General features: G+C 48.5%; 1 protein-coding gene across 1 annotated transcript in view; it reads left to right on the forward strand.

The window, feature by feature from the left end:
* Positions 1-9,025, forward strand: part of PMFBP1 (polyamine modulated factor 1 binding protein 1) — a 49,333-nt gene extending 40,308 nt beyond the window's left edge. Inside the window, exons 14-23 of the mRNA XM_052656752.1 lie at positions 182-335; positions 1,005-1,172; positions 1,439-1,576; positions 3,856-4,020; positions 4,787-4,954; positions 5,277-5,444; positions 6,276-6,376; positions 6,872-6,946; positions 8,154-8,392; positions 8,976-9,025. Coding sequence (XP_052512712.1) covers positions 182-335; positions 1,005-1,172; positions 1,439-1,576; positions 3,856-4,020; positions 4,787-4,954; positions 5,277-5,444; positions 6,276-6,376; positions 6,872-6,946; positions 8,154-8,392; positions 8,976-9,025 — 1,426 coding nt within the window. The remainder of the gene's footprint in view (positions 1-181; positions 336-1,004; positions 1,173-1,438; positions 1,577-3,855; positions 4,021-4,786; positions 4,955-5,276; positions 5,445-6,275; positions 6,377-6,871; positions 6,947-8,153; positions 8,393-8,975) is intronic.
* The last annotated feature ends 464 nt before the right edge of the window (positions 9,026-9,489 follow it).

Here is a 9,489-nt window from a genome sequence, read left to right on the forward strand (position 1 = left end):
ATTGCAGGTCCACCTCCAGACAGAGGCTCTGTCCCCGGTGAGCCAGTTGGGCACCGTGGGCTGCTGCCCAGGAGTGGGGTAGCAAGCCCTGTTGCAGCTAGCTAGCCCACAGTCCACTGACACGGACCCTGAAGGCCAGCCACCTCTGTTTGTTTGTTTGTTTTTTGCCATTTTGCTTTAGGAAACGGATAGAGGAGCTGACGTTAGAATTCTCTGAGGTCACGAGAAGGCTTGAAATTTCAGAGAAGGAAAAGAGGCAGCTTCAGAAGACATTGGCTGAGCAAGATGTAAAACTGAGTGAACAGCTAGATCATATAAACCACATTCAACACCAGGTAAGGAAGGCAAGCAGGTGGGCAGCTCAAGCACTGGCTCTGTTTAAAGCTAATTGCACAGCTCTTGGGAATTTCCCAGCAGTCCAATGGTTGGGACTCCCCTCTCTCACTGCTGAGGGACTGGGTTTAATCCCTGGTTGGAAGCTACAATCCCACAAACCCAGCAGTGAGGCCAAAAAAAATTGCATCGTTCTTTATCTGGGAAGATGCTACCACCAATCCATTGCAAACTACTTGTCCAGAATTTGTGTTAGAATTGCCAAACCAGCCATTCAGCTCCAGTTCCAGCTAAGCTTAAAAACAAAAGGACAATAGTATTTCTTTTTCTAGGACTCAAAAGCTCTCCTTCTCAGTCAATTTAAATTTTTTAAAACTTTGAATTATTCTTTTTGTATTTTTCTACGATTTTTAAAAAATTTATTCAAAGAGGTTTTTATGTGGAAAGACTTGGTAAATAAGTGAGACCTGTATCTATAAATAGAAAGTATATCTAATTGAACCAAAAAAAATGTTGCTCAACCTGAGGGAATTTTTTATTATACATGCTAAATAACCAAGGAGTTGTCCTCATATTTATTTCAGTCATCTCTGGATTGGGTTTCCACCCCTCCCTGCCCAGCCAAATAAGGTGTCTAACACTGATTTTCAGCCCAGCGTTTGTTTTCTCAGAACAGGGAGCACGCCTCCTCCAAAAGCAATCTAGAAGAACAACTTCAGGAGGTAACCAAATTGCTGGAGGATAAAAAGGAGCAATTAAAAAAGAGCAAAGAGCAGCGGAAGTTAGTGGAGCAAGAGTTCGAGACATTCCGACTAGAAGGAAAAAGGAAAGAAAAGATGGTGAGGATAATCTGGGAAGACTCAGGGTTAAGAATCCCAGGGTTGGACCCGAGCCCTGCATGGCCTGGCAGAATATAGAGGCTGAGGGTACTCAGACCTCAGGAGAAAAGGGAGGGAAGGTGAGAAAGACGGTGAAGGGGACAGAGAAGGCCTGAGATACACCAGGCACAGGGCAGAGCTGTGCCTGAGGGCAGAGGAGGAGGGGCTTCTTCGGGTGTCTGAAGTAACGCCTCCATTCTGGGTGTTGTTCCTTAATCCGGGAGCAGTCCATAGAGAATATGAGAAAGATGGAGGAGGAGAATGATAACCTCAAGTCACAGGTAAAGAAATTTAGTATACAACTGGACACCTCTCTCAGCAAACAAAACAGCACCCAGCAAGTCAACGAGGAGCTGACTAATAAGGTGAGTACACAGAAACCCCAAGGGGGTGAGATATTTAAGCTCTGTGACTCTTGACCCTTAAATTGGCACCCAGCTCTTCTGCATCACAGAAATGCCACTAACTGCCCAGTCCATGGGCATTCTGGGGTGCCTGAGGCCTCACTTCTCTCCTGAAGTGGGGTGTGCCTCCATCACCCACCTGCTGGCTAAGAAGGATCTCTTCCAGTTGTGGAAGGTCTTAATATCAGGTGAAGCCCCAAACCATCTGTGCTTTGGCATCAAGTCTTCCAGAGTTGCCTTTTAGACCAGAGTTGGGGGAACCCATTGTTTGGGGGCAATTTGCTAGGGAACACTTCCAGAAATAGTCCCAAAACACAAAAAAATGAGGTGGAAGGGGGACTTGGTTCTATTTCATTACATGAATTAAAGACAAAAAGGAGTCACTGGCTCCTAATGTATGTGAGGCACTGTGCTCACATTCAGTTATCACACTGATTGACCACCTACTTAAGTCCTTGACATGGCTTCACTCTGCTGGTTTACAGAGGAGAGAAAGGCTGAGGCTCAAACTGACTCAATTAGTATGTGATGGGATGGAGCAGTGTTTGAACCTGGATCATCTGGCTGTCCCACCAAACCTCTTTTTTCTCTTCACCATGAATGGCAATACTCCACCTTTCTGGCCAAGAAAAAAATACAGCATCTTTATTAGGTGGTCCCCTGAATTATAAATGAGAGGCCAAGCAACTCTGATTCCTTGATAAAAAAAAAAAAAATTCACCTTAAAATACTATGACTATTCTAAGTGTAAGAATAGCACTACCCAGTAGAACTTTCTGTGATGCTGAAAAAGTTCTATATTAGAGTTACTTGATACTACATGCACTAGCCATATGTGGCTATTGAGTGCTTGAAATATGGCTTAGTAGGACTGAGGAACTGAATTTGTAAGCTTAAGATTCACCAATTTTAGTTTCCTTTAAATGTCAATAGTCTCATGTGGCTAATGGCTGCATCTTAAACAGCAGAGGTCTGAGGCACTGATGTTTCTGGAGTTTTGTCTCTCCTCTAGTGTGATCCAGACTTGAGGTCTGAATCACGCAAATCCCCATGGAACTGCTGTCAATATAAGGCATACTGCCTAAATATTTAATTTAGGCCTGTTATCACATTTGGGCTTCCCAAGTGACGCGAGTGGTAAAGAACCTGCCTGGCAATGCAGGAGACATAAGAGATGCAGGTTCAATCCCTGGGTCGGGAAGATCCCCTGGAGGAGGGAACGGCAACCCACTCCAGTGTTCTTGCTTGGAGAATCCTATGGACAGAGGAGCCTGGTGGGCTATAGTCCATGGGGTCACAAAGAGTCAGACATGACTGAGGCGACTTAGTACACATGTTATCACATTTGCCAAAAGAAAGTTAGTTATGTAAATATGCAGTCTGCAGCACTAATTTCAGAATTCCTTTGATGGAAATCCAGAGGGGGCTGGGTGTGTGTAAGCACGGTCCATTTTCTTAACACACGCCCCACATATATAATAGACCTTTTGAATCACTGGAAACAACCCTTAGAAAGAGGCTTAGTTTTGTGTTCTTAAACTGCATTTCCTTTCATCAGCAGTCCATATTTCAATTTTAAACACACTCTGCCAGAACTACGTGTTCAATTCATTCCTAGTATTGCCCAATGCAGTATTTCATTCAGTCTAAACAAGTCATTTGGTATATTTAGTGAGCGTCTATTTAGTGCGTCACGCCCTAAGCTCTGAGTGATGAAGAAAGCACACAGAGTCCTGCGTTCACGGTGCATTAGGTCCAGTGGATTATGTCAGGAACTGAGGCATCATGCACACAGCTGAAATGCTGCATCACGTTCATAACGCAGAACTGAATTCCAGGTCAACCCTAATCCTAGCCCTAACCATGAGACAATTAGCTGTTAACAGAAACCATCCAGTTACGAATGTAGGACACGTGCTTGGTTGGCATGCATCAAAGCTGTGAAGTCTGGGGAAAAGACTTTTCATGTGCTTGCCACATCAGGGCCTAGTGCTTCCAATATTCCTTGTAGTGGGAGGATGTGCTAACTATTAATAGCAAGGAAGTTTGGGGAGAGGAGTGCAAAAGACTTTGGAAAGCAGCTTTTCCTCTTACAACAGTGTGGGGAAGTGAGCATTATCACAGACTGCTTGGCAAGCTGGTGCAGAGAGGAGAGAGACCGGTGGTGGTTTATCTTCTGTGAACACAGAGAATGCCTCTATGGCCAAGAACCCTGACAGTGATGTTCCCCCGCCCTAAAGATAACCTCTCAGAAGGAGATCATAGCGAGTCTGAAGATTCAGCTGGACAAGGCTGGGGAGAAAGAGAAGCAGTACCTCCAGACCATGATCAGTAAGGACGTCTATGAGGAGTTAAGCCGGAAGTCAGCCTGCTGCCAGGACGACCTCACACAAGCCCTGGAGAAGGTGGGCTACACCCTCTCATCTCCTAAGAGATGTGTGCTAAGTCACTTCAGTCATGTCTGACTCTGTGCGACCCTATGAACTGTAGCCTGCCACGTTTCTCAGTGCCTGGGATTCTCTAGGCAAGAATACTGGAGTGGGTTGCCATGTCCTTCTCCAAGGTATCGTCCCAACCCAGGGATCGAACCCATGTCTCCTGAGTCTCCTGCATTGGCAGGCAGAGTCTTTACCAACAGCGCCACCCATTCCAGGGCTGTTTAATATCAGAGTTTCCCCAGAAGCATGAGGTGCAGGAGTCGATTTCCTGCGTGACCGGCTGTCACCAAGGCCATCTGCAAGCCCTTGCATCGGCGGGGATGTCTGTCCAGAGAAGGCTTGCTTCTTTGTGAGGCTTTGGGGAAGAAGGGGATAGAGGTCAAATTGAGCAAGTCTTTGTGCCCATGGGTGACCCAGAGCAAGGTTTTCCCAATACCTGGGTTTTCAGGGAAATTCATGCCCTACCCCTGTGCTGATCACCCCTGGCTGATCAGTTTATAGAATTGGAAAGAGAGGAAATGGGAGAGCGAAAGCAGAGATGCAGAAGACTGACCGTTGTCACCTCTCACCCCTCTCTGGGACACTAAGCAAGGTGACCAGGTGTCTCTGCCACCCTGGGGAGAAGAGCGTGGGGGACGTAGAACCCTTCCCCATTCAGGTCTCAGCAGAGAGGGCCCAAGCACAATGACAGCCACTCTCCACCCCCTGCCCCACATCTTTGTCTTTATCAAAGCTCAATCATTCGACCTCAGAGACAAAGAATCTGCACCGGAGCCTGACACAGGCCCAAGAAAGGAAACTTCAGCTGGAAGAAGAAATCATTGCCTATGAAGAGAGGATGAAAAAGCTGAATGGGGAGTTAAAAAAACTCCAGGGCTTCCAGCAGCAGAGTGAGCTAGAGGTGAGGAGCAGCCGAAGGCTTGGGCTGCTGTCCTGTCCAGGGGCCCAGGGTCACTTCTTGCACTCAGAGCTGTACACTTCGCCCTGAGCTACCCTTTGATTAACGGGCTCGCTCCCTTTTGCTGGGCTCCCTCCCTTGTGCTGGGTGCCACAGGTTTCTGGAAGGTGGCAGAGAATCAGAGCAGGGTCGCCCTCTGCTGGCCGCCGGAAATAAAATACTCCCAGCGAATCTCCCAGAGAAAGGTCCCTCTCGCTTTGTTGGGGGTACTCAGGATCTGGGTGGCAGGCCAGGGTCTCCCTCCTCACCACGTGCTCCCGAGCAGGTGCAAGCCTTCGACAAAAAGCTGGAGGATATGAGCAACCAGGTGCTGCAGTGGCAGAAGCAGCACCAGTGCGACCTCAAGATGCTAGCTGCTAAAGAGGAGCAGCTCAGGGCATTCCAGGAGGAAATGTGTGCCCTGAAAGAGAACCTCCTGGCGGACGAGAAGGAGGTGGGCGCCCCTCGACTTCCGATCACTTCCTCCCCCGAGAACATCCATAGTCCACCCCCAAGAACATCCCAGGACCACAGATGGGATGACAGACACCCTTGGGTGGGGCTGGGGGCGGGAGTGCCTGGGAACAAGGAAAGGACATCTACCCCATTCAGTACCAAAGCAGGGTCTGGGTGTTCAAGGCCCACAGCGTGCTGTCTCAACCCGACCATCTTCCCGTGACTTTATTGATAGAGATATTGAGCAGGGCAAAGGTCCCAATCTAGAGGAGAGAGAGTGCCTTCTCCTGTCAGGCACACCAGCAGCCCCCTGACTTAGGTAATCACTGGTCCGTCCCCTTCCAGAGAGAGCCCCTTCTGACAGCTCAGAATCGGCTGAGAGCTCCGTGGGCATGCCCAGCTCTCTGAGCAATGAAGTCTGTAGCAGGAGGCTGCCACATGTCTCGAGGTGACTACAGGCCTTTGCTCAAATTAGGGGGGGAGAAAAAACTCTCTTCCTACCCGATATTTTTTCTTCCATCTGTTTTTTGAAAGGTTTAATATACTGCTTTTTTAGAATAAGTCACTTTGATACCCTAAAAATCATTATTATAAAGGTACAAGCCTACTCTGTCTCTAGCATAAGTGGTATCTGCTCAGAGAAATCACCTCTGTGACAGTGCACTGCTGGAGGAGAAATCCTGCTGCATTAGTTCCAACTCCGGCCCCGGGGTTGGACGGCAGAGTCAAGTCTCCTCTCCCAGGAAGAGAGGAGGCCTGATTTGGGAGTGGGGAGGTAATAGGCCTGCGCTCCCTCCCCTTACTATCTCATTTACTTCTTGTGCCAAAGCCCTGCCTGCCCCAGCGGTCTGCTCCCAAAGACAACTGCAGGATGCACCGAGAGAATGATCAGATTATGTCCAACATGGAGCAATGGGCAAAAGAGCAGAAGTAAGTGAGGACAAAACAGTAAGGCAGGGTTCGAAGAGCTGGAATCACACATGTGCTAAAGAACAGTGTCACACACACACACAGCCCTCCTGGGAGGCTGAGCCAGCCCCAGCCTAGCCCAAAGGTTAGGAATAAGATGAAGGGCCCTCAACCCGTCACACAGGTCCAGAAAGCCCATCCACCCAGAAATGGAGCCGTTCCCTGACAGAAGGGATACTTCCGCTTCCCAGCCTGGCAACGGACTTTACTGCCTTTCATTGCCTGGATCTCTTGAACGCTCTTGGGTCCACAGCGGTTTTCCATTGAAGTATAGCAAGTCCTCTTCATTGCCAGTTGCAAGAAAGGCTCTAACTCTGGGGGCTGAGGAACGAGTAGGGAGTGGGGGTCTAGGCCCAGCAGAGGCCTTGCCAAGAACACCCAGTGTCCTTTTCAGCCAACTTGCACTCTTGCTCACAGGGGTCTGGCAAACTTTCTCTTCTGTGAATTTTATTATAGGATCGCCAATGAGAAACTAGGAAACAAGCTCCGGGAACAGGTCAAATATATCGCCAAGCTGACTGGTGAAAAGGAGTAAGTCATCCCATGCCACCCTGGCTGCAGCTTGGCCCCCAAGGAGAAGAGTCACCCAGGAACCAGGGATTCCTGGATGTGTGCAGAAGGACCCCGAGTCCCGAATCTGTGTCTGTGTGACCTCTTGACTCACCACTTGACCTCTCTGGGCCTCAGTCCCCCCACCAACGACTAAAAAGAGGTTTAATAGTCTCTTTGTCCATCTCTGCCAGCTTCCACAGTTCTCAGAGGTCAGAATGCTGAGAAGGAAGCAGGAACTGAAAAGCAGAGTGTACTAGTTAGGGTAGTGGCTAAGCTGTGGTAAGAGAGCTCTCCAAGTGAGGGACACAGAATAAAGAAGGGACTTCTCTATGAGGGGGGCAGCCCTGCCCGCATAAAAGGAGCACCATCTTTTAATCTTCATAACAAGAGCTCAACTAATATTTGTTGCTTCCATATATGAGGCACTGTTCTGAGTGCTTTACATGTATTCATTTATTTAATCATTATAGACCTCACATGTGCAATGCACTTATAATCCACATTTATGGATATAGAAAGGGAGGAATTCAGGCTACATACCTAACCCGTGGTCTCATGACCAGTAAGCAGCAGAGTCAGAATCCCAACATGAGAGGCCTGAACCCAAAGACCCTGTCACCCACTGCCCTCAACACTGGTTTTGGAGAAATGTGGCTGTTAGTATTAGCAGTTGCCATTTATTGAGCCACAGGGTTATGCTCAGTTACCTTTCCCCTCACCTACACGGAGCTCCCATTGCATCCATCAAGTGGGGACAAGTAATGTGCCCAAGCTCTCAACAGAGCCAGGATCCCTTGTTCTCTCAACCTTTGAGCTGAGGGAGGCGAGCGAACTTGGGCATTGGCATCAGAACTGAGCGCAGATGTTTCCTAGGCGTGGCCATGAGAAACTGAGGACGCAGCCCGAGTCCTTCTGGCTCTTCTGGTCCTTTGAGTCAAATTTCTATTATTTATCAAACTGGATTTTTATATGAGCCCCAGAAGGCAGCCCAGAGCTGACATGACACAGTGGGTCAGGAGTGCTGGCTCTGGGTCCACCCCAACCCCAGACCTGGGCTTCTTCCAGGGGATGCGCATAGGCCTCCATTTCAACAGAAAGCATGAGCGCCCTAGCTCTGGAAGGAACTGGGTGTCCACAGGGCCGAAGCAGACCAGACACCCACCTGTCCTTCCCTCTCCTTCCCCAGCCACCTCCACAATGTGATGGTCCATCTGCAAAAGGAAAACAAGAAGCTAAAGCATGAAATAGAGGAGAAGAAGCTGAAAGCTGCACCCTCGAGGGTATATGCCAAAGCCCTATGCCAAAGCAAAACAGAACCCACAATCAGGGGGAAAGTGTATGGTACCTTGGGCTGGAGGGGGATAACCCAGGATGTGAGCCAAAGAATGGACATCACCAAGTTTGTCGGGATACCCCACTGCTCAGGTATGTCCACCGTGGCTTCTGCTACTTCCCATGATGTTGTCTTAGTCCAATGAGTACCCCCCGAAAAAAGCAAGATATTACTTTTCAAGAGATCACTAGATTGGAAATTCGAAGAGGTGGATGGGAAATGATCTTTTGCTTAGTTACTCTGGACCAGTGGAGAAAGAAATGGCAACCCACTGCAATATTCTTGCCCAGAGAATCCCATGGACAGAGGAGCCCCGCAGGCTACAGTCCATATGGTCGCACAGAGTCAGACACGACTGAAGCGACTCAGCACACACTCTGAACCAGAGACCACTGTTTTCTCCTCTCTAAAGGGAGGAGGCGAATGAATTAAGGCTCATTCTGATCTAAGATACTTTAATGATGACCCAGGTGCCTCCTATCTCAGACCTATCCCTTCCCCAGACCCAGTCTCTTTTGGGAAGTGTAGAGACAAGAGGGGGATAGACAGAATAGATGTCTTTCTCCTGTAATGTGTTCTGAAAACCTCCCAAGAAGCCCTGGTGTCCCCTGCACAACCCAGGTCCCACACTATCTCTTTTTGCCACTTCTAGACATCATGGTTCCCCCTTCCCAGGGAAGGAGTCACATGCCACAGAGCTGCCCCACCACAGGACTCGTCCTTAAGGAACCACCTCCTTAATTTCTTCTCAAATTAAGACTGTCATTTCTTCCCTGTTCCCTCAGGTTCCTCATTTTGCTAGAATCAGCACCTTGCCCTGAGCATCATTTCCACGCATGTTTTTCAGAGGACAGTGAGTTCCCATCCCTCTCTCTTGACTTGGACCAGCTCTAATGGGAATATGTCAAGGTCCCAGGCTATTCTGCAAGATGCTAACGTTTTATTGAGTTTTGTCCACTTCCTGCCACGGAGTGAGCCTTGTGAACCATACTATACCCTCTCCGGGCCCAAATTCTAAAATAAAGACATGAACACAGACGTCTCAGTGAGCTCTCAGCGACTTGCAGACACTTGTGCCCACTCAAGTCCCCAGCAATGTGCTCATCCCCATTTTCTCTGCATTCTAAAAAATCAAGAGCTCTCTTTCACATATGTAGTGAAAGTCACTCAGTTGTATCCGACTTTTTGT

This window comes from Budorcas taxicolor, chromosome 18, assembly GCF_023091745.1.
Source record: "Budorcas taxicolor isolate Tak-1 chromosome 18, Takin1.1, whole genome shotgun sequence".
Lineage (NCBI taxonomy): Eukaryota > Metazoa > Chordata > Mammalia > Artiodactyla > Bovidae > Budorcas > Budorcas taxicolor.